The sequence below is a fragment of the Euphorbia lathyris genome, chromosome 2, assembly GCF_963576675.1.
Source record: "Euphorbia lathyris chromosome 2, ddEupLath1.1, whole genome shotgun sequence".
NCBI classification, from domain to species: domain Eukaryota; kingdom Viridiplantae; phylum Streptophyta; class Magnoliopsida; order Malpighiales; family Euphorbiaceae; genus Euphorbia; species Euphorbia lathyris.
The window spans coordinates 129832667-129858936 of record NC_088911.1 but is presented as its reverse complement, the minus strand read 5'-3'; the positions used below and the strand labels follow the sequence as shown (position 1 = coordinate 129858936).

The following is a 26270-nucleotide window of genomic DNA, read 5'->3' as shown; positions in this document are numbered from 1 at the left end:
ATTCTTTTCTCGGTCTTAACAAGAGCGGAAAAGGTTTATCTTGTTCGTAGAACTCTTTCTTTTACCGAACGAATGAATTCTTAGCTATGAACAAGTTCTACCCTATTTCCATAGGCCCTTAGACTGTATCCTAGCTTTTTGTTTACCGATTCAAACCCTATCCTTTCTGGTTTACGGATTTAATCTTAGGTGTAATTCTCTTAATTTCTATAGAACCAATTAACATAGAGAGAATTAGAAAGATACATGTAATGTACATATTCATTGATCAAGAACTAGATAATCCAAAAGTTACAGTACAATATCTAACTAGGCCCAAATAGAAGTAAAAGGACTAAATTGAAGAAATTAAAAAGATTGAAGCTTAGCAAATTCCAAGGTTTTCTTGCCTTGTAACTTGTTAGTTACATAGTGTTTATTATATTCTCCATGAGGATATGTCCTATACTTGGATGGGTTATTTTGATCCAATAATTGTGGAATTGGTCCAACTTCAATTTCATAGCTTGGAGCATAGAAAGTGACAATTGAGAGTCTGTCTTTTTCCTTGTGAGTTACTGCCCTATGCTCCACACTCTTGTATTTCCCATTTGTTAGAACCTGAAATTTCTCATCTTTTAGATACCCGATTTTGGAAACAAAACAAACAATAAAGCATCAAATAATTGCCTAATACATCATTAGTCTCTCATAATTGTCCAAGAAAGTCTAATCACCCTCTAACTTTTGAAAGCAACATATTAGTTTTTGAAGTTAAAGCAAGTGGAGATTTAGATAAGTTGAATTCGTGTATCACTCTAAATAAGTTCGAAGGGGATACGTCAGTTTAAGCAAATTCAAAAGGTTAATAGGTCATTTTAAATAAGTTTAGGGGTCAATAGGAAGTAAATTCAGGAGGCCAATAAGATATTTTTAACCGAGTCCAATGGCCAATAAATCACTTTAAGTAAGTTTAAGGAATTAATTGGCCTTTCAAAGTTCGTGAACAATTAGCTTTTACAGCTAATTTAGAGGGGTTTTGTATGTATTAGGACTAAATTAAATAATGTTAAAATAAAAAAATAAAAAAAATGTGGTTTTTCTTATTTGTAAATGTCTGTTTGTGGTTTTAAAATTTGCAAACACGTGTATAAATTTGTGAAGTTTGCGGCTACAAGATTTATGGGTTAATTTATAAAGTCAAATATTATATATGAGGTAATTTGCAAAATCATCATTTAATTTCTCCAAATCGCTCCCTTTTGAAATAAATTGCCACGATAATTTTTTTTAACGGGATAAGGTACTAAAAATAGCTTCAAAGTTTTTAAAAAAGTGTTAATTTAACCCAATATATAGAATAACATCATTTTAGCCGTAACGTTTGTGAAATAACTCTAAATAATGGAACTTGACACCTCAACGTTTGTGAAATGGTACCAATTTGGCCCAAAGTTCCGTTACCAATGGCTAAATTGGTACTAGTTCATAAATATTGAGACCAAAATGATGATATTTTATACGTTGAGGCTAAATTGGTACTTCGTCAAAAATCTTGAAGTTATTTTAATATCTTATCCCATTTCTTACGGAATACTTTAGTTTGCAAATAATACAAACCACAGAACTGCGTTTATAAATTTTTAAGCCACAAACCTGTATTTTTAAATCGTTAAACGGCAAGTAATTTTTTTTTTCCTTTTTTATACTTTCCCCAATAATTAATATGATCAGGTTTCAAAATCAATTTATCCTAAATAAATGGTATTGATTTATTCCTTTAATGTAGGCATTTTTAATCAAATTAGTCCAAAACGACAACATGTATGTCACGGTTGGACTAATTCGGATAAAAAATGACGGGTTTAGAAACTAAATCGATATATAAAGTCAATTTCGAAACAAATTGATTCTGCAAATCAAGTTGAACGACTGAATTGATACTCGAAACTTACTTCTAAAGTGTCACCAATGTTGATTACTAGAGCATCTGGAATAGGTTGAATAGGGACCCAATTGTTGTCTTTGAGGATTTGGAGACCAACAGAGCTATTCTTTCCTTGTTGAAGGACTGTTAGAGCACTTCCATCTGAATGTGGACTTAGCCCTAAAACAAGGTCAGGTCTTGAACATGCTGGGTAATAGTTCATTCTTATGGCTTGGACTGCAGCTCCAAACATTTCTTCAAAATATTCCCCTTTTAACCCTAGGTTCTTTGCTATATACTTTAGTAGATTCTTACAAAGATTCCTCACTTCTCTTGAGTATATCTCTACCATGTCGCTACACGCAACAACAACAATAACAATAACCAAACGTTAGTTTTAAACGGTTGCAAAGATAGAGTCAGAACAAAAATTTATAGCAAAATGAAAAGAAATAAAGGGTTGAAATTCGGACCACGTTTGGCCCAACCCACTAATATTTTAGTAGGGGTATAGATAGAGGGAGCTAAGGGGGCCAGCCTCCGGAATCACCCCTACCAGCAAATTCCACTAATATTTTAGTAGAGGTGTAGATAGAGGGAGCTAAGGGGGCCAGACTCCAGAATCACCCCTATCGGGGTGGTTCTAGCTATCCTGTCTCCGGTAGAGTGAGGGTTGAGAGTGCAAAATAGAATTATAAAAAATAGGATTAAAATGATATAGTTAGATTTTATATTGTGCAAAAGAATTTTTTTTATATATGTAAGTGTAAAATTGGTCTTTCCAGTGAAATAGTCTTGTATTCACCACTGTATTTTAGGATGAAAAATTCATGGGCCGGACTGGGCTTGAGATGGGTTGAATGAATTTAACTATTAAATTGCTAGGTTCGAGCTCGGATCCGGACTTGAAAATCAAAATTTAAATTGAGTATGTATAGCAAACCTCAATAAACATTTTTTTTTTATTAATGGAAACTTAAAATTTATACTTAAAAGTAATATAACTATTATATAAGTTAGAATTATGACTTTAAATTTATATATATTTTTTATAAATTATAAATATATAACATTTAAAATTAGATTAAAAGACGAGTCAGGCCAGACGGTTCCATTTTTATAAATCTCAAGCCTTAGGTCTGAATCGGGCTGGACCTATAATGTCATTTACATGGTCCTAAACATGTTTAGATAGAAATAGTCATAATAGGTGTTAATGGACCCCTACCGCTCGGTCCTGACAGGTTCGGGTTGGAAACGTAAAGTAAAAGTACCTGAATTTGGGTGGTTTTGATGGCCATAGTTTAGGGTTTCTGATGTAGTGAGGCTGAATTCCAAGAGCAAACATGTTGCACCAATCTAGCTTTTGTTCTTCAGAGAAAACAAAAGCTTGACCATATCCTTGAAGAGTGCCTGGTGCCATTGGATACTTCTGCTTCTCCTCTAATGGTAGCATGAAAAATTCATTGGCTACTTCTTCTATGCTTTCAAGCACATTTAGATCAATTCCATGGTTGATTACCTAACAAAACCCAACATAAGAAAGTTAGTTTTCAATTAATTGGCCGAAACTGATCGTACGCTAAAATTCTCTACGTTCATTAGTATTTTATTAGATGAAGTGCACGATGGTTAAAATAAGGAGAACGGTTGAAACCCTTTCCGTTATTGATCTCTCTAAATCTGAACATTCTATTAGGATTCCTACTCGAGATCAAAAAAGACAAAAATACCCTATATTAAGATTCCAACTTGAGATTATTAGGAAAGACAAAAATACTCTCCATTAGAATTCCAACATAGCAAACGTATTGCTAGATTAATCGGTTCAAAGTTTATCATAAGCTTTTTTTCAATAAGGATTTTCTATGTATATGATGTGTGAAACCGGTAATAAAACTAAGAAAACGTTTAAAAGGAAAAAATGTTAAAACCCTTTTTAAAAAACTCCAATTTAGTGTCAAATCAAAAGAAAATTGAAGATTTTTCTAACCTTTTAACACATATTAATCTCTCCGTCCTCCTTACAGTGGCGAATACAAAATTATTCCACTAAATCCAATTTTACACTAACTATGCTTGTTTGAGCCGTTTTCTTTCAATCTCATTTTACATCTTTCCGAGCTAAATTTTTCCACATATACTTTTGGATGCCATCTTGCATCCCAAATCCTCAATATTCTAGAGACAGGAGTTTCAGAGGAGTTCTTATATTAAGCACCAGGTCTTCCATATCACTAACCTCCAATTCATATTTAGACACGTGTATTGTGACCCTAAATAATAATTAAAATAGTGGAGTCTCTTATAATATGTGTGAGTCCATGTTACAGGTGTCAAAATATGTATGGAAGGTCCTCCATTTGACATGGAGAACCAGGTGTTTCTAATAAGGAAAATTACACAGAAATTCATATTTCAAAAACTATTTACAATTATGAAAATCGCTTTTATGTATTTTATCATTATATGATTTTAAATTTAAAATATCAAAATATCATAATTACGCGTCCCCGGTGAGCGAGGGTCCGGGGAGGGGTCCCACCACAAGGGTGTATTGGGGGCAAGCCTTCCCTTGCCAATTTAATTGGCAAGAGGCCGAACCGCCAAATATGATATTTAAATAAATTTATTTAAGAGTCTGACACAGTTATAAATAATTTGTTAATTATTATTATTGTGTAATTTACCCTTCTAATAATTTGCCCTTCGGAGGGCCCGCTGTCCTGGCCCACGACCCTCAATTAGGATTTGAACTCGAGACCAGTAATTAACAAAAAAAAAAAAAAAAAAACAAAGAATACCTGAAAAAATCCCCAATCTTGAGAGGCTTTAGCAAGGTTTTCACATTCAGATTGGTAGAAAAAATCATATTCATCGCCATTGACAAGCTTGGAGAGATCAATGACAGGAATATCATGAGAAACAGAGGATAAAACAGGGGATATTTTAGGCCTTTCAGACAAGTCTCTCACAAATCTTTGAGGAATTATGGTTGGCTTAGCTTTTCTGAGTTCCTGAACATCATCAATTTGACCTACTTGGATTTGAAAACTTGGTGCTGGTGCCATTTTTAGGGGTTCTGAAAGCTTTCAGAGATTCAGAAATGGTTGTTTTCTTGAAGCTTCAGAGGAACTCTACTCTGTATTTATAGGGGGAAGAAGAAAAAGGAAAGCATATGATTAAATAAAATTTAATTAGTTTTTATGATGTGTAGCATTTAGGGAGCAGCTTCCTATTTTTATGCACTTTATGAATAAAATAAAATCAATTTAAATAAATATATTTTTCTCAGAATCTAACATCATCAAAGAAGACCAAAAGCATATTCTAATTGGAATTTTTTTGATGAAATTTTGATTTAATACATCAGGGTGACTTATACTTCATTTAAAAAAACGAATAGTGACGAATACAGAACTGCTCGGTTGGAGGGGCCAATTTAATACCAAGCCGAGCCGCCCAAATACGGATGACTTGAGGCAGCCCAAAGCTAGGCGCCTCAAGTCTGGGGGTGCTAATTCAGCACTCCCAACCTTAAACAATGGAGACAGGAGAGCTGGAAACCACCCCTACTCAGGATGGTTCCAGCGGCCAAGGGGCCCGGGCACCCCCATGCCCCTCCCTGTCTGCGTCCCTGGCGATCTAAATTTACTTAAAATGATATAATTCAAGTTTCTTAAACCATCTCCTACTATGTCATGTAACATTAGAGGGTTAAAAAAACGAAACTTGGATTAAAAAGAAAAAAGCAGGAAAAACATTCTGAATATAATAAGAAATACAAGATGAAAAATCTTCAATAAAAACTTTCAAATGAGAAAGAGAACATGTAACGATCCGGTTCGGAGTGGGTGGCGCCGGGGTAGAAGGCCTGAGCAAGGAGCGACCCTATGGGTCGACAATAGGAGCATGAATAAATTGAATCCCACATCGGAAACGGAGAAAGAGTGATTAGGGCTTATTAGTAAAAGATGAATCCAATACATGTAGACGCGTTTTAAAACCGTGAGGTCCAAAGTGTTGTATTTGGGCCAGAGTGGAATATCCACATAGTATTAGACCAGCGTGTTATAGAACATGTCCAAACGACTAAATAATATGTTACAGTAGTTTACCAATGTTTGTTCATTCTTAAACAATTGGTTAGCCGAAGTAGAATTAGAAGCAACCAAAATATCTCGGAAGCCGCACTATAGATATTTGAAGTAGTGTATAGATATTTGTATATTATTTTAAGACCATGCTTATACTTATGAGAAAATTATTAGAAGCATTGAGTTCTTCATATTAAACAGATTACTTTCTATATATATTTTGACATGTGTAATACGGACTCACATATATTATAAAAGGTCCAACTATTTTATTTATTAAGTGAGATTACAATACACGTATCTAAATATAAATTGAGGATCCTCCCACTAACAAGAAAGCAAGCGCAGGAAGGTAAGCAATCAGGTAATTCATTTCAACTGAGATGGAAAACCGAGTGCTTATTGTAAAAATTCATTAAATGAGAATTTGAATCTTTAATTGAAAGTGGGCCAGTAAGCATAATAATAATTTAATGGAAAAACAGAGGTAAGATGAAAAATCATAAATGGGAATTTGTCGTTATAGTAGAAATAAATGACTCCAAAATTTCAGACACTAGAAATTGAAAACCTGGCTTGCAGATGCAATACAAAATGGGCCTACATTACATTCTTCGTTGTCTCCAAGTAGTTTTACCCTAACGTTTAAAATGGTATAATTTTATCCTTAATGTTTATAGCTAAAAGCAATTTTATTTTTAATGTTAATAAATTAAGTCAATTTTAAAAATAATTCATCAAACTGTCTATTCGGTCATGAATCTTATCATCTACACTTCACATGTGCGTCATTTTATCAGTAACAAATCATAAACATATGTTGGAATGTGAAAAAAATAAAAAAATATACTGCTTTTTGTATGAATTAGACAAAAAAATTCAAAAATATTACCGAATTTATAAATATTAATCTCCAATTCTATTATTAAATTACAAAAAATATGAAATCCTTTTTTTTAGAATGAATTGATATGCAATTGATGCAAAATAATGAACAAAAATATATATGTTTTATAATAGTGTCTGAATTTGACCCAAATTACAAACGTTAGAGGTAAAATTGCTTTTGGCTACAAACATTAGGGACAAAATTGCATCATTTTAGACGATAGGAGTAAAATTGCTCCTGACCCAAAACGTTAGGGGTATTTTTGCACCTTAACCCTATTTTATTTACCAAAACAAATAATTGAATTGCAAATTTCATATTAACCCTTAAATCTATGCATAATTCATTCCTTACTTTTTATTTATTTAGACCGGTTTAGTTGATTCTTCTTATTTGTTACCACTGTTAGTTATTTGTTGTTTGCTATTAATAATAGATGTTAAAATTAAAATAAGGATAAGGTAGAAAAAGTACTCTCAACTAAACTTTTGCAAATTGGACTAATTCATTCATTGTTATTAATGAAACGCTCTGATTAGTTATGAATTTTGTTATCTTCACTTCACTCATCAGTAACCAGGACCGGCCCTAGGTAAAATAAGTAATAAGAGTCACTCATCAGCCCACCGTGTGGATAAAGTGACACACCGTGTGTGGGATGACATTTCGATAATCCACACGACGAGTTGCAAAGTCCACACATCGTGTGAATTAACCAAAAAAGATCAGGTGCTCCTACAATCGACCACATACCGCGTGGCTAAGGTGACAGGCTATGTGAGTTAGGGCTGCACAAAACTAACTGGAAAATCGAAAAACCGATTTCCGAAACCGAAACCAAACCGAAAAATAGGTTAACCGTAACCGATGGACTAGTTTACGATTTTTATTTTAAAAACCGATGGTTAACCGAAATCGAAAAATAAACCGATTATGTAATAATACACATAAAAACTAGTATAAATATATGTAGAAATTTAATTATCAATCTATAAATATATATAATTGTATTTAATTTTTAAGTTAAGAATATCAAAATAACTTAAAACTTATTTGTTTTGGAAATTTTGTTAATTAAATTTAAAGTTACATATTTTTATTTAATATTTAAATAATTATATATTTATTTTAAAGTGAATAATTATAGATGTAAAGTGATATTTACTACGAAAAGTCACTAATGGTTAACCGACCGAAGTTTATATTAACCGAAATATGGTTAACCGAATTAAATAGACTGGTTAATGGTTTTTATTAATAGACTGGTTAACCGATCATGTGTTCGTGGTTGCACTTGACTCATAAGACGTGTTTCTGTTCTCACACGTTTTATGAGCCCTGTTTCAGGGAATTTATATCGTCCTCACACGGTCCTTGATGTTCACCCCCTCCCCCCCGACGTGTCCCCCTTTTGAACCAAAACTAATGTCCTCATTATTCTCTCTTTTTTTAAAAGATTTGGATCCGAAAAGATTTGGATCCGAAGTCTTGTATAGTATAAGCAAAAATGAGGGTTTTACTCTTGGGTGTTCTCACAAGTGTCATTTGGTCCCCATACTAAAAAACTCCATTCCTAACTTTAAGTTTGCTAGGGCGACTCCCTACCTTCAACAACTTGCCAAGGCTCGAATCAGGCATCGAGTATGACTTCTCACCGGTTGGCATCAAAGTGGTCCCATGCTCATCGTTCCACCAAATTAAACTTTTAGTTTAATTGATTCTTTGACATGGTATCTAACCTTCGTAGACTAAGCAATTGGAAATTCAAATTCTGGTAACCTCATTAATTGGTAAAACTAAAAGTATATGGTAAGATAATTCTGTGTTGTGCACGCTTCAAGTCTAAAGGGTATGTCCAACATGACTGTTATATCATTATTTAGGTAATTCTTTCTGTCTGAAATTATTGTAACGACTTGATTGAAACAAATAAAGTCCATTAACTTTTATGAAACTAACTTTAAACTTCAACAACCATCGATGCAATTAACCCAATTCTAAAAAATTTCAAATCCACATAATCGTTGATATCTATTACTAAGCAAACTCTAGTGATCATTGATGCAATTAAATAATATTAGAGATTTTTAAACCGAATATTCAAATAAAAAAAGTTAAAATCTGATCGAACTATTAAAACCAAATCAAATTGAAATAATATTCATTAGCTACCATTCTATTTTTTTTAAAATTCTCCGAATTGAACCGAACCGATATCACCCCTACACCAGGGGCGGAACCAAGGAGGGTTGGGGGCTCAATCCCCTCGGAGAATTAAGAAGAAAAATTTAGAAATAGTGTCTGGTAATATTTTGGAAAGAATTATATGGACTCTATGTAATATTATATTAATATTTAAAGGTAGATTAGATGGTTATTGATTCTTACTTCTATTTTGGAGGTCCTATGTTTGACTCCCTTCAACCTCATTTTTTTTAAAAAGTTTTTATTTTTATTTTATTTTATTTTTCAATAATTATAAAAACATGTTAATTTGATTTTCCTTTTTGACATTTTGAAATTTTTTTTACTGATATATTTGAACCACGGGTCATCCGAAGTCCTGGTTCCGTCACTGCCTACACCCCATTTGAAATATAGGTTTTGTAGGTGGTGAAATTAATAATTTAGGTTGTCCTTAAATGATATGATATTGATTTGAAGGGTGATTAAGAAAACTCGAAGGAAATGAAAGGGAAAGGTAGTGGAAGATGATAGATATATATAATTGTCTGTTTATGGCAGTAGTAGTAGGGGCCAATGCATTTATTTCATTTGCTTCTTACAACTTTCATATAAATATTAATAAGTGTCTATAGATTCTTTCCCACCATTTTTAGTGTTGGGTTGTCATCTATTCATTTCATATGTCTTCTCATTACTACTTTCATCACAACCACTCTTTTAAGTTTTCTAATTTTTATTCTCTTTTTCATTACTATATTTGGTAAACAATCATAATTTTACATGTAATGTTGAAAATGATACAACTTTACGTTTAACGTTGATAAATTAGACCAATTTTACTATTAAAGTTTGAAAGTTAGAATCTATTTTCAATCATTATTAACAGAACAATTTATGTAATCATGAATTTCGTGATCTTCACTAATCCTATCTTTTCTTGAAGTGAGTCTAGAGCGGGAGATCGTAGTTCTCGAACGAGCAATCGAAAAGATTCTAGAGCATTTTCAGGTTTAGATATTGTTCTATGAATCCAAAATTGGAATAGCAGCTCTTTTGGGGATGAAGCTTTATAAGCTTGAGTAAAGAGAACGATGCACGTCTTTTCTATTTATGACGTTAGTAGTAAAATTGTTTTTGGTTACCAACATTGAAGGTATTTTTGCATGTTAATTAAATAATGACTTGATACATCAGGAGTTCCCGAACTTAATCCAAAAAAGGGTTCTTCTTCTATATTTGGCTAAAAAATCGGTTGGCATATGTTTAGTTTTAAGCATGTTTTACTCACCTTTTAAACTTGTTTAAATTGATATGATCAACTCTAAACCGTACGTGATAAAATGTAAAAGAATTTGAACAAATTGAAACGTATGACTTTAAGTAAGTTAAAAATACTAATAAATCAATCTAAACAAGTTGAATTAGCTAACATTTATCAACTATCAACAAATAACTACCAACAAACAATAAATATTACAATAATGTCAAACAAGTAGTCATATAGATCGGACAAGGAATTAGATAAGGTGAAAGAAAAGGCAAAAGCAAGAGAGGAGTAGCTAGGGGATCATTTATGCAACATAAATAATTTATTAATTCTTGTATTTTAATAATAAATTATAAGATTTTTAACTTTTATTTTTATTCAACAGTTTAATCCAAACGATTGAATAATTTAAATATTTGAGAAATTAATAGAAAAAGAAGTTGATTTTATAATGTATTAATAAAATACGAGTACTAAATAATATGTTAGGTAAAAATATAAAGATCGATAAATTATTGGAAAAAGTATAAAAACAATGTTTGTGGTATGCACAATTTACAAACAGAGACATGTGGTTTAAAAGTTTGCAAATTGAAATCTGTGATATGTTTTTATCTACAAAACGAAGTATTTCAAATTACATTGTTAAGCTCCGGACCAATGATATTTTTAACTTAAAAAAATTATTCTTACATATCGATAAAACACAACTCCCAAAAAATACAAATTTCTAATTTGACAGTTTATGACCTAAATTATATGATGAACATTTTAGGTTTCTTACTAATTTGACAGTTTATGACCTAAATTAATATTTAAGTACATTTTATACAATTGCAATTCGATTTTCGAGTCTATGTGTTGTTAATATGTAATATAATTTAATAAAAAAATAAAAATGTTCTTAGATTGTTATTAGAACTTAACTATGTAATTTCATGTTGGGCTTATGGAGACTAATATATATAGGCCCAACTGCAGCGATCCAACTCGCTGCTGGTTGGACGGGTTGGGCGATTAGGGTTTCAGACGGTTAGGGTTTCAGGAGTATAAATATAACCTCTTTCTCTGTAATACGTATCTCATTCATTATAGTAAATATCCTCGCTTGGTAGTGCCCCCAGACGTAGTCATTCATATTGAGTGGCGAACTGGGTAAACAATTCTGTGTGTTTGCTTATTTTTCGTTTATCGTAATTTCAATTATTCCTAACATTTCAAATACTTTGTTTTTGTAAAAAAAAAAAAAAAAACATATCATATACAACTGTTTATAAACTTTTAAACCACATAATTCTATTTATAAATTAACAAACCACAAGCATTATTTTTGTAATTTACCCTAAATTATTTAGCTTTTATGCAATGTGAAAAAAATAAAAAGTCAAGCTATATGTGAAATTATCTATGTGAGCTGCTATATACCGCACCCAAATTCCGGTCCAACGTCCATTTGTGACATATTTGCCCTCCTCACTTTTTGAAACAAGAAAGTGGAATTTTTTCAAATCCTCTCTATCTTCTTTGCATTTTCTCTCCAAAATCATAAACCCGAACAACAATAATTAAAATTATGAAAATAATTGATATGTGACAATCCGAACCTCGAAAATGGATGATTATGAGTCGGAAACATTAATATTTATATATTTTTATCAAAGAACTCATGAAAATAATACATATTTTTCATGATGATTTTGCATTTTTGTCTCAAAAAATAGGAGAATTTTTAATATTTCGTCACAAAAAATTGAATGATTTAGTATTTTTCGTCACTAAAATTTTTACGATTTTGTATATTTCAAAATTTGGTCTAAACGGATGCGTCATACCACCCGACCCATGACGGGAACAGATGCGGCGTACCACCCGACCCATGGCGGAACGGATGCCGCATCCGTTTCCACCATGGTGGGAATGGATGCCGCATACCATCCGACCCATGACAGGAACGGATGCCGCATCTGTTCCGACCATGGGTCGGAAGATATGCCGCATCCGTTTAGGCTAAATTTTAAATTTTCTCTCAAAAATTGTTTTCCTCAATTTTGACAAAATTTTTATGGCAAAGGCAAAATTGTCCAATGGGAGCAGTGATAGGGAATTTGGGAGCGGTAGATAGCAATACTCATTACCTATTGGGCATGTTTAGTTATCTCAAATTTTCACACGATCACATAATAGATAAAGATAATCCGGTTTATGGAGCACGTTGTTTAATTCTCATATTTTAATAATACACTGTTCAGTTTTTAAATTTTGTTCTATTCAACAGTTTAGTCCATCAGATATATGAATTATTAAACAGTTTAGTCTCTCTATAAAGAATTAAATTGTTGAATAGAATAAAAGTTAAAAACTAAACGATATATTAATACGACGACAAACAATGTAATATAACAACTAATAAATTATTTACCAAATTTGATATCCTAACCTGAATTACCATTTTGTATATCCTTGGTGACAAAAAGATTAACAGAGTATCTAAAAATGAAATTTTCACTTTCTTTTCCTGTCAAAACCTCAAATTGGTATCGATAATTTTGCTGACATTTTGTATAGATATGTCGGTCTACAGATGAGTATGGTTTGATACAATTCGGGCATTTCTAGAATTGTATCTAAAAAAGTCAACGAAACAATTCGGTTCGATCGTAAAGAAAAAGTCAATGGTTCAATCCGGTTTTGGATCTCTTTTTTCGAATATTTGATCCGGTTTTAGAATCTCCAACATATTTATTCAGTAGTATTACAAATTTGAAAATTTTCAGGATTGTACCTAATAAAGTCAACAGTACAATTCGATTTGGTTCTAAAGAAAAAGCTAAGAATTCAATTCAATTTTATGATTTTTGACGTATAATTTCCGACGGAAATATTTCCGTCAGGAACTTCCGTCAAACGGAAATTTCAGACGTATCTTCAAAATGGTTTCTTTTTATATACTGACGACATATTTCACTTTATAAATTGATAGGTTAGTATGTATTCTTTTAATTTGTGAAATTGTGTTCATGAATTTAACAGTAGTTCATGTTTTGCAGTTCCATGGACTAGTTCATGTAAGAATTCAGGTTTATATAGAGATTTACTTGTCATTCAATGTTTGAATTTTTCCAAACTGAAAAAAAAAAGCGGCCAAGTGCACGAAGAGTCCTCGCTAAGCAAGGGTCTGGGGAGGGATCCCACACAAGGGTGTATTGAGGCAAGCCTTCTCCTGCCAATTTTTTTGGGTAAGAGGCTGATCCTAAGACTCGAAAACAATTGTTATACGGAGAATGTATTCTAGATTTCTTATCAATATATACTATGTAGAACTCATACATTTAGGAATAAAGAAATTTCATTATCATCAATCAAAAGGGATAAGACTTCATTGAATCATTGTGGTAACTGAATAACTCAGTAAAGATACAAGCAGACTAGAACTTGGATTGCAGACCAAATAATATTATCTTATCTTGCACAAGCTAAGCTACCTGCTCCAACTTCCAATAAATAATACATTGCACAACAATTATACATGACAATGAAGTAACTGCTAAAGTTTCATCTCCCAAAATAGTAAAATTGGAACGGCCTTCAGCTTTTCCAGATTGGACTCATTGACTCTCTTTTTTAAGAATTTCTGTACAGAGTCAGCTGCTTGTATTCAATAAGTTCAGTGCCTCTATAATGTATTTTGCCTACCTTTAACCACCAACTCCATTAACCAATCCTGCACGGGTTATGGCCTCCGTTGCCTGCTGAATCAGATGTAAGAGCTCCACCACATCTTGAAAGCCAAAATCAATCACTTTCTTGATAGATGTAATACAATCTTTATTTTGTGCCTCTTCGAAAGCTACATTAGCAGCTGAATAAGCATTCAGGGATTTCCTTGAAGCCTCCCTCCACTGCAGAATCTACATCTTGTGTCTGCAATAATCAAATAATCATAATTTCACCTCTGCCGTAGCAAAAGATAATATACATGACATGAGAGCTTCAAGGTACATTGTTTCACAACTCCAAGGCTAAATAAACAAAAACAAGAAGTTTCAATTACCAATATTTTGGAGAACCAAGTCCATAAACGTTTTACCACCAAATCACAGATCATATCTTATGGCACATCAATGAATGCAAAAGCTACAGCATGAAGCCTCGACAGAAGCTTATGATAAAATTACAGATACCACCTTAAATTGCTGTAGACAGGATTCTTCTAAGATACACATTTGCAATTGCTCGCAAACAGAACATAACCTCTCGACAACCATATATACCATTCTGCCAAAGCATTTATAATAACTGACTACTACACCAATATGCAAGAATGAGAAATAGAAAGACCTTGTCAAACCACCAAAATTAACTAAAGGAAAGGTGCAGAGATTACACACTAGAATAAATGAACTTACAAAGTCGAGCATCCCAAGAACGCTTGAGTGGTTCCGTGCAACAATGACGAAATTCCCAGCAATATGAGGTATGGTACCCTTGGAAACAGTAGCCTTCTCAACAATTGCCAGATTATTTAAGTTATCATACAATAATCTGATGCGGATGATGAAGGTGATTCACCTGTATTAATAATCCTCAACATTGTCATACAATCATATTCTAGCCTGGCCTGTGATTGTGTGATAAATCTGTTTTAGCTCTCTTAGGATTGCCATATCCATAGTGATCATCAGCCTCCCTCTTGTTTTTCATCTTGGCTTCCTTGGTGTTTCCTGCTTATAAACATTACAAAACAAGTGCACAATATTAGGTTTGGATTCTCACAAGTAAATGGAATGTCAGTTATAAATGAACTTTTTACCTGCACCCAGAGGATTTCCTTTCACTTCTGCAACCAAGTTTTGAGATTTACTCAAAGTATAAAATCTAGATTTCTTCACTAGATTTGCTTCTGCAGGAGGCTGGTTCATATTGTTCAGGGAGTTTGATGACCTTATCATGCCACTGCTGATACCTTCCTTCAAGCCATGTTTCTTCTTTGCCTGCCCTGCAAGGGAATTAAGACTCTGAAGGCTGTGTTTGACATGCACTCCTGATGTTGTTCTGCTGGTACCATGAGTAGCCTCTGTCAAATCTCTAGATTCTCGATTGACACCAATCTCCACACTTCCATGAGGAACTGCCCTTTTGCTACTCTTGGAGCTATGCAACTTCTTGCCCTCTGCCTTTTCCTTAGCAGAAGACATCAAGAATTTATCCTTAACACAAAATGCAGCTTGCTGAACAACCTTATGTTTTGAAGGAGCAAGTGATCCACGTGGAAGATCTTCCTTGTTTCCAGATGCATCAGAGCAAACTTTGGAAGGATTAGCAAGCTTACTTTTCTTTGAAACGAACTCTTTTGCAAACAAGGAAGAACTTGTTTGACTATCCTTGACTAATGGAAGAGGCTTAACATCCCTAGAGAATCTCTCCTTTCGCATAACTAGTTTGACCACCTTTGAGTAATGGGACAGGTTTAATATCCCTGGAGAATCTCTCATTTTCCTTCAAGCAAAGGAAACTTTCATGAAGAGGTGATATTATGGCACCCTTAGGAACCGGAAAGGAAGTCATTATCTGTTTCCAATACAAACATAGCCATATAATTTTTACTTCATCAATTAACCTTGATTTCTCATAAGATATTATGAACAAAATGTCAAATAAGTAAAAAGACTTACCTTAAGAATGTTGGTAGCACATTCTTCTGTAGTTTTTTGTGTGCTACAATTTTTCTGTTGAGCCTTTGGACGAGACCAAGCAGAGCTTCTTGGAGGAGATGGTGCATAACTATGCAAAAATGAGCCATAATGACCATATTTAGCCCCTGAAAGAAAAAATGTCCACCAATCATTTTCATATATAAAAATATCCCACCATTACTATTATGGATCTTTAAAAACTTTCATTTGGAGCACTTACCCAATTCCTCTTTAGAAACATCACCTTCAAAATCCTTTCGAAAATGGCTCAACACATTTTGAATCTTCTCATCCTTTAGCAAAATAAAGAAATTATCATTGACTTGCATAAAAAGAAGTAGTACATGATAAGTATATGACAAGTGCAGACCTTATTCAAATTGACAAATCATTATAATAAAAGGTCAATTAAATCAATTGCAACAAAATCTAGTCCTCTACAATTGAATGATTGTAATCCATGAAAATGATAGTCATAATAATATTTACTTCCCGATTCATGTATAAATTGAACATCATCATTTTCAATGAAACCCTTACAATGTAAGAGAGAGCAATATCAGGGTCTATATTAACGTTGTTGGAGCAGTCACCCTCATAATACTGGAGAATCTCCCCTTCCTCAAGCTCGGGATTATTAGGGTCCATATCCACACACCTCCCAAAGAAAAACTTAACCTTAAAAACTTAAATCTAACCCCAAAACCCAAACACTATGTTCTCTAAACCCTAACGCTCCAAACCAAGCACAAAATTGTGAATTAACGATTGATTCTCCAAGGGAACTCGCGATCAGAGAACCAAAAGGAGGAAAGTTGATTGGTAAATCAATGGATGGTTAAAGAAAAAAACTAGGCATTGTTAGGCAAAGAGTATATATAGATTCTACAAATTTAAACTCAGTCAAAGGTTTGAATTTGAATTTATGGTAATTATTTATTTATGTAATTGTAATGTTATCAATGTCTTAATTGTTGGTTTTGACCCATTGCAAGTTACACATTAGGAGGCATGAGCTTGTTTATCAAATCAAAATCAAAGCATTTAAGTTTATGGTAATTATTTATGTCTGTAATTGTAAGTTATCAATGTCTTAATTGTGGGTTTTGACCCAATGCAAGTTACACATTAGGAGGCTTGTTTACCAAAATCAAAGCATTTCAGTTTATGGTAATTATTTATGTCTAACGTTATCGATGTCTAAATTATGGGTTTTGACCCATTGCATATTCAAAATCAAAATCAAAGCATTTCAGTTTATGATAATTATTTATGTGTAATTGTAACTTATCATTGTCTTAATTGTGGGTTTTGATCCAATGCAAGTTACACATTAGGAGGCATGAACTTGTTTATCAAAATCACAGTTTATGGTAATTATTTATCATCTTAATTATGGGTTTTGACCCAATGAAACAAATTAGGAGTAACGAGCTTATTTAACTCTGTCTTACCTTTTTTGACAATCACAGAGCATGTGGCCGAAATCACTCCCAGGAATTGCTCGATCTGAAAGTGTTTGATTTGAACATAAGATGCACCCAAACCAGTGATGAAATAAGCTTGTGCGTTGTTGGCTTATAGATTTAATAAGTCTATATCTAACGGTGAATGAGCAAATTCACTTGCTCATTAAAGTGTATGTGAAAATTCCTGTAGGAATCCATTGCAGTCCTCGATGATCGCAGACGATTACCTCCAGCTGCTTTGTTAGGGTTTAGAGATGTGGAAGCATCAACTGAAAACCCAAGTTGATTTACGGGAAAAATATTCATGGCACACTAAGAACAAGATATAATATAAATGAACCAATTTACTAATTAAATATATATATATATCAAAACTTATATTGGGATTTTGATTAGACCTGGCAATTGTCGTGTTTCGTGTTAAAATCGTGTTATCTCATATTTATGTTCCATATGGTTTCATATGTTATAAATGTTAGAAAAACAACTTTCGTGTCAATCGTGTCGTGTCAGTCGGGTTGGCTCTGTTTTCGTGTTTTTGTGTCATAAATTGCCACTTCTAATTTTGATATACAAACCATATAATTATATGTAAATAAATAGTTATTATTTTCTAACCAATTAATTTTATTTTATTAGGGTTAAGGTGTAAAAATACTCCTAACATTTTGGGCCAGGAGCAATTTTACCCTTAACGTCTAAAATAGCGTAATTTTACCCATAACGTTGGAAGCCAAAAGCAATTTTACCCCTAACATTAATAAATTGGGTCAATTTCAGACACTATTATAAAACACAGATATTTTTGTTCATTATTCTGCACCAATTGCGAAATAATTCGTTCTAAAAAAGAATTTCATGTTTTTTTTATAATTTAATAATAGAATTTGAGATTAATATTTATAAATTCGGTGGATTTTTTGAAATTTTTTTTTGTCTATTTCGTACAAAAAGACGATATTTTTTTATTTTTTTCACATCCCAACGAATGTTTGTGCTTTGTTACTAATAAAATGACACACATGTGAAGTGTAGATAACAAGATTTATGATCGAGAAGACAGTTTGATGAATTATTTCTCAAATTGACCCAATTTATTAACGTTAGGAGTAAAATTGCTTTTGACTTCCAATGTTAGGGGGTAAAATTGCACTATTTTAAAAAATAGGGGTAAAATTGCACTATTTTAGAAAAAAAAGTATTCCGTAATAATTTATGAGTAGGACGGTAGATGAGTTGAGCCGCTCATAAACGGTTCGGTGGCCAGCTCGATTTGTAAACGAACCGCTTTTGAGCACGATTTATTGGCTCGGTTCGTAAATGAGTCGAGTTTGAACGGTTCAAAGCTTGACTTGAAAGCTTACGAGCAGATTCGATTAGAACATTTATGAACAAATTTTAGTTTTGTGTTAGTTCATAAATATCTAAACTTAATTTTATTTTATTTGCTATTAGATAAATTCGTTCATAAATATAATAAATGAGTAATAGACGAACTATTGATAAGCATATTGTTTCTTTATTCACGAACATTTTTAAAAATACATAAATAAATCGATTCATTTTGACACTAAGACTCTATTCTTTATCGCTGAAAAAACTGAACTGAATTGAACTAAATACTGAACTGAACTAAATTTAACTGAATGCTACTGAACTTAACTGAATGCTACAATAATGATGATATTAGACTTTAAAGTAATTTTAATGATAATATTGGATATTAATAAGTTTATAATAATAATAATAATGGTTCTAATAATAATAATATCAATAATAAATAAATATATTATTAAAGATAAAACTAAATTGAATATCAAATAAAAGCTCGGCTTGATAATATCTTGGCTCGATAAAAGCCTGTGAAATTAAATAAAAATGAGTCTAATTTAAATTAAGAATACAAATTACATACAAAACACAAATTTATATATAATTTAAAACCTATGAAATTAAATACAAATTTTCATATGAATACAAACTCTTAACTTTTTATTACAATTAAGGGTTAAGGTGCAAAAATACCCCTAACGTTTTGGGTCAAAAGTAATTTTACTCTTAACATCTAAAATGGTGCAATTTTATCCCTAATATTGATAAATTTGGTAAATTTGAGAAATAATTAATTTGGATGAAATTCCTAATTTTCAAATATGGATGCATACTTTAATTTTATTTTTTTATTAAACGATATATACTTTAATAATCTATCATTTCTTGATTTTTTTATCTAATTTATAGATAATGATAAGCTATAAATAATAATAATAATAATAATAATAATAATAATAATAAAAAATTATAGATAAATAATAATAATAATAAATTATATAAAAATAATTAAAATTTTATAAATAATGATAAATTACTGAATACTGAAACTGAATGCTGAAACTAGATGCTGAAACTGAATACTGAAACTAGATGTTGAACTGAACTGAATTGATTGTTACTGAAATTAAGTAATAAAGAACAGAGAATAAGTAATTAATAAAGTAAAAATATAAGAGCTAAAGACAGAAAGTGAGAGCTTAAAGAAAAATTGGTGTATTTAGCACAAAAACACAACAATAAAAATTGAGAAATAGATAAAATTAAATTTATCCTTGGAAGAAGTGCAGATATAAACGGGTAAGGGTAATGAAGTGGTTTACTGTTATTTTAGCTCGTTATTAACTATTACAGCACACTTTCTGAACATCGATTATATCTAAAATATTTATTCAGTTATTAACGCAGTTATAAACAACCTGCCAAAATATTTCTCTCAACAGCCCATAATTTCATATAGAACTCATATCAATATTTAAGTCTGTCGCATACAAGTTGATAACAAAAAGTGACCTAAAATATTATTATGTTATTAAAATGGTTATAAACAAATGCTAAACATACATGAACATACATCCGTTTATTGAAAAACTTGTTGAAAGATTCGACGTGACAGTCTGCTGTCAAAAAAGTTTGTTCACATTTCTGTTAGATAATGTAAAAATTTATCTTGTTTGACAATATTAGGATTAATATTATATAATTTCAAACATTAGAGGATAAATCTAAGGATGGCAACGGGTAGTGTACCCGCGGGTACCCGACACTACCCGACTCTAATGGGACTACATGTACCCTGTATAAAAGGGTATGAGATCAAAATAATTACCCGTTAGGGTTATGGGACGTGTATGGAAATACTCCTTAGAGTACCCGGTGTTAGAGATAATATTTGTATTATCTCTACAAATAATTATCCTAATACTAAATAGAATTGTAATTTGTATACAAGTCTATTTAGTGTGCAGAGATAAGATTCTATTATCTCTAGGATTAAGTTTTAGAGTTGTATCTAAACTACACAACTAATTAGGGCACATAAAAACTAATTAGTATTCATTCATGTATCTGACATATATATACATGTGATCAAAACGAACCCTAATCAAGGGAATTATTTACTCAATTTATCTATCTCTCTCTCTCTACACAATTCGGCCCTCTCTCTCTAGAATACCGAATTGCTTCAACATAGTATCACGAGCAGGAAACGGTTCAAATCCATCTGGCTCCGCTTCCGCATCAATCCATCCCAATTCCCTCAATCAATCGGCACCTCTGTCCCAAGAACAACAGATGCCGTCCATGTTTCTATCTGAATCAATGTCGATTGCGGCAAATAATCAGAATGCAGTGGCGTCTCCATCTGCAATTCTGTCAATTGCAGAAACCAACAAGGCAACCAGCTTCGCGACTCCACCACCGGGCGCCGCGGCTGCTCGGTCGAACACCGGGAACAGAAGCTTCAATACAAAATATACCGTGGATACGGCGTTCGCCTCGTCGCTTCAGCTGTCGTCTGGCTGGAGATTCGACTCTCCCTTCACAACGGCGCCAATGTCGTCGGTCACCTCCTCATATCTGTTCGAACAACATGATGGAGGACTCTTTCCTCGATCGCGACAGCAAAAACAGCTGTTAGACAAGGTGCCGCGGCCTAATCTCCCGGGCGGACCAGGGGGTGGACACCTCATGGCGACGTAAGTGGTGATTAGCGCCGAAAGCAACCGATCGTGGAATCAAGCTGCTCGGCAGGACCGAAGCTCGGAGTATGGAAGAGTCGCCATCCACGAATGGGAAAATGAACACTGATCCCTTGCGGGAGACCGGTGAGGGTTCGGGAAACTTAGGTATGAGCCAAGAAGGCTAGTTCCTTTCCGGAGAAGGACTACTAGACACCCCGACATCGCCCGGTTATGAACCACCGGCCTCCTACTCAGCGTGTTAGGCGATAACGGACTAATCGCATATTTCCTTAAGTTTAAAATTCATTTGAAACCTTTTCTTTCTCGCTTTGAAAACCGTTTTGAGCATGTCATTAAAAGCCATCTTAGTAAAGAATCACCCATTTTGCATAAATTTAAAGTACACAGGAGAGAGAGAGGGAGAAGAAAGAATTGATTTATTCGCAGTGTGATTTATACTTCATATTATACACTAACTCTAAGCTAAGCTCATTCCACAAAGCGAGTTTATTTACATAGTTCGTACCTTAATCACCATTGGAACGATTTAGGTACGTTTCAAAACCTCGTTAATTTACATGATATCGACTCGAATCGCCGTTGGAACGATTCGAGTGTTTGAAAGTGTGAGATAAAAAGCTTTAACAAGAAAACATGATTACGCATACAAGTCTCTTTATTTTTGTATAAATCCATTTGAATAAGAAAACGATTCAAAAACTCTATTATCTACAACAAAATGATTTTAATTACAAGGTTCGCTTAATCCGTCGTTGGAATGAATTAAGGTTTTAACACGTGATGTTTTAAGAAACGATTTAAAGTGATAAGAAAACCTTTTATTTAATTTAGGCACTTCTAGAAAACTCAAGTTTAAATAAGCAAATTAAACTCTTTTCTTTGGTGGTTTATTTTCCTTTTTTTTCTCAATTGAACCCTACTTGAATGTGTGTACAAGAATGAACCATTTGAATCTCCAAGATTTACCAAATGAAACAAACTTGAAATATGTACATTTTATCTAAAAGTGAGGTGAATATACATATATACATATATACATTTTATTTAAAAATAAGGATATAATTTAAAAGATAAGTAAAAGATACTAGATATAAGTATAATAATGATAACACAAAATACTAAGTATAATATATTTTTTATCCTACAAAAAAACATATGAAAATAATGGGCAAAATCCATAAATGGAAAATAATATTTATCTCAAAATAGTTTTACATAATAAAAATAACTTCCATTCTAAATAATAGCTAATATAGTTCAAATGAGCCAAAACTGATGAGGACAACCGGTCCCTAAAGGTGGAACCGGAGTTGAAGGATGGGACCCGTAGAAAGCCAACCGAGGGGGATGAAGGAAAGGGCGAAGAACAGAGCACGTGGGGCATGTCCACTGGGATGCGAGGCGTGAAGGACTCGAATTCGGGGGAATAACCCAATAGGTCATACACGCGGGGCGTGTATGGCGAGGCGCGTGGCGTGGATCCAGCTTCCGATGAGAGTTCAGACCAGGAGGCCGAGTACGCGGGGCGTATGTCTCAAAACGCGGGGCGTATGCCTTACGACGTGGGGCGTAATCTACTGGGCGCCTCGCGTACTGAATTCGAGCCAGCATCCTCAAGTTCAGGAGCACATCCACGCGGGGCGTAGCTCGTAGGCGCGGGGCGTATCGGACCTGGAGAATACTTCCTCCCCAAGTTCTTCTTATTGAGGACAAGATCTGCCACCTTCTTTATTACTGTTTTGCCACTCTACTATTTACCTCTTTGCCATTGAACTTATTTACCCTAATATCTATCTTTATGCATTTCCTATTTTACCCCTAGGGCTCCTTAGTTGTTGGTAACCCTAGGGGTGGCCTTTTATTCTTTATCTTTGATTTGGAAGGAGTATATATTCTCCATCTTTTGTAATGTTGAGTAACTTTTGATGAATATTATATTTTGAAGCCTCCATTGGAGCAAGGATTCATTCCTTTTGGGTTTATTCAACCTTCAAGTTAAGCTTGAGAAGTTTGTAATCTTTGTTGGTTTACGACTAAAACCTCCATTCGATTTTAATCTACATCATTTGGTATCCGAGCCGAGTCGTTTTCCTTGACCGGAGACTTCTTCTCGGAAATGGTTCAACCACGTATCACCAGCGAAGCCATTGGAACCCATGAGCAAAGGCTTGAAGCACTAGAATCAAGCATGAAGGCAATCAATGACAAGATGAATGAGCTTGAAGAAAAACAAGAAGCGGAACGAAGAGAAAGGCGTCTTGATACGGAGAGGCTTATTCTCGAGTTTCGAAATAGCCGCATCCAACCCGCCGGAGAACCTCACCGGAGACAAGAGGAACAAACCCGCCATCTACTTGAACGACAACCAACACCACCATCACGGATAAACCATGCACCCTGATAGGGGAATTTTACCCCTATCTTTTAGCGTGATTTACGGGATGATTTTGGATAGAATAAGTAAGTTTAATTGTAAAAATAAAGTATTTTGAATAAATAAAGAAATCAAAATAAATCTCGTACTTTTAGTTTAAATCCGTCATTTTTTATTAGTTTAGGAAATAAAAACGTCAAGCTAACTCGGCTCTTAAGTGTTGTATTTCAGGTGCAAGAAATGAGCAAGAACCTACCTCATACGCGGGGCGTAGAAACCCCTACACAGAGTGTGAAACATGATGCCAGAAATAATTGCCCTATCCGCAGGCGCCATGTGGAATTGACTCAGCATACGCGGGGCGTATGACACTTAGCGGCAATAATTGGCCTAATCCTGAAAGTCATACTGCATTGTCTCCCATAGTCAACCACCCATACGCGGGGCGTACCATTCTATACGCGGGGCGTATAAGGCAGTTCTTCAACATAAAAAGATCAGGGACACATTTACGCGGGGCGTACTTCATCTACGCATGACGTAAGACACTCCAGTTCTAGCAATAAACTTCAGAGACTCAAACACGCGGGGCGTACTTCAGCTACGCGGGGCGTGTTTGGGACAAATAGACATGGAATTGGCCCACATGCAGGAGATTTCTGACGGAATGGGCACTTACGCGGGGCGTAAACCTCTTTACGCGAGGTGTATCATGGGTTTTCTGCACCAAATGATGTTGCTCCATGCTTGATTTCTATAAATAGATAGCTCTTGAACTTCATAACACACCAATTACATACTAGAGAGCTAGACTATACCCTTTTCTTTCCTTGTAATTTAGATTCAAGTTTTTGTAGTTAGACTCTCCCCCTCGAGAGCTTGTTCGGTTGCTCCGACGTTCCATCGAAGTTCCGCTCCATCATTCATCCCCAAGCTCGAGAGTTCCACCTCTACAACCTAGGAGATGGCTTTGAGTCCGGTTAGCTAGTGCCAAGGGCGGATTCTCCCTTTTTACTTGCTAATTAGCTTGTACTCTTCCTATGTACTAGGCGTGGTTGTATTTCATCTATACACTTTCCATACTTATAATTTATGATTCATAATCTCTATTTCCCTTTACGTGTTGATGTTTATTGCTTGTTTTGATATTGATAATTGACTATTGTGTAGGAGCACGCGATTACCGCCGCCATCCGGGCTATCTTTAGGGAATTATATAGGTGTTGCTCTACCGGGATTGACAAACCACGGAACTTACGGGCCCTAATTTCTAGTTCCCCCGCATTAGACACGCATTGACTAGGAATCACGTAGTCTAAGCACTTCACGGGTCGGTCTTTTTACACTTGGTCGTCTTTGCAAGAATAAACCATTTTCCGTATACATTTAGAGTCGTTATTTATCGTAGTTATAATTTATCATACACACCCCACTTCATAGAGTCTTAGCTACACAAATCTGTGTTGCCTATAGTAGGAATAGTGTGTAATTGTGTCTTACTTTACCCCAAAGTAATCGCCGCTTAAATAACTTACGAAACCAAGTAGTCTAATACTTGTAATTATAAATCCCGTGGATTCGATACCGGTCTTAACCGGATTATTACTTGATACGACGGGGTACACTTGCCCCTAAGTAGTGACGTCTAGAGAATTTAGAGCATTTAGAAAGACCACATCCATAGTCTCGTAGCACACTCATATCACAACAACATCCGTATAAACACACCACTAGACTTCACGCTATGAAATTTTTGGCGCCGTTGCCGGGGATTTATAATTTCCTACAATATTAGACAAAAACATTACATTGTTAGTTTAAGCATTTGTAAATATCATTTTCTTTTTGTGAATAATTTATTTATTTCTTGTTGTTACTAATGATCTTTTCCGTGGTACGATGTCTCATAGTCGTCATCTATGGGGCGACCTCATGGACGACGAATGTCCGCACCAACATTCTGCATCGCAATTCGATGTGGTAATCTCTATGCTTAAAGATATTCAAGTGAGATTATCTAACAATGAGGCATATTGCAGGGATTTGGGAAATCAAATCACTAGATTGACGTCTCATCTCGATTCAATCGCAGACGAATCAATTCGAGATACCAATCCGGGTGACCAACATGTAGAGGTTGAGTTAATTGAGCCCTCTCAAGAGGAATCCCCAAATCATGTAGGTTGTCTCAACTGCGAGGAGCCGGAAATCCTAATCGATGAGCCGGTTGTGTGCGAACCCATGGAAATGACCCCACAACTAGAAGAGTTTGAGGTTCCTTCTACCTCGGGTTATTTCACTCTCTTTGAGCTACCCAATGAGTCAAAGAGGGAGCAAACTAAACTCTTCAA

At 34.0% G+C, this 26270-nt stretch overlaps 1 protein-coding gene across 1 annotated transcript; it reads right to left on the bottom strand.

The window, feature by feature from the left end:
• Positions 1-232: 232 nt before the first annotated feature.
• Positions 233-5080, bottom strand: LOC136219939 (protein LATERAL BRANCHING OXIDOREDUCTASE 1). Its single transcript, XM_066007539.1, has 4 exons — positions 4711-5080; positions 3181-3428; positions 1935-2262; positions 233-600 (listed from the first exon to the last, which is right to left on the bottom strand). The coding sequence occupies exons 1-4, from the start codon at positions 4975-4977 to the stop codon at positions 349-351; spliced, it is 1095 nt and encodes a 364-aa protein (XP_065863611.1). The 5' UTR covers positions 4978-5080; the 3' UTR covers positions 233-348.
• Between the last annotated feature and the right edge of the window lie 21190 nt (positions 5081-26270).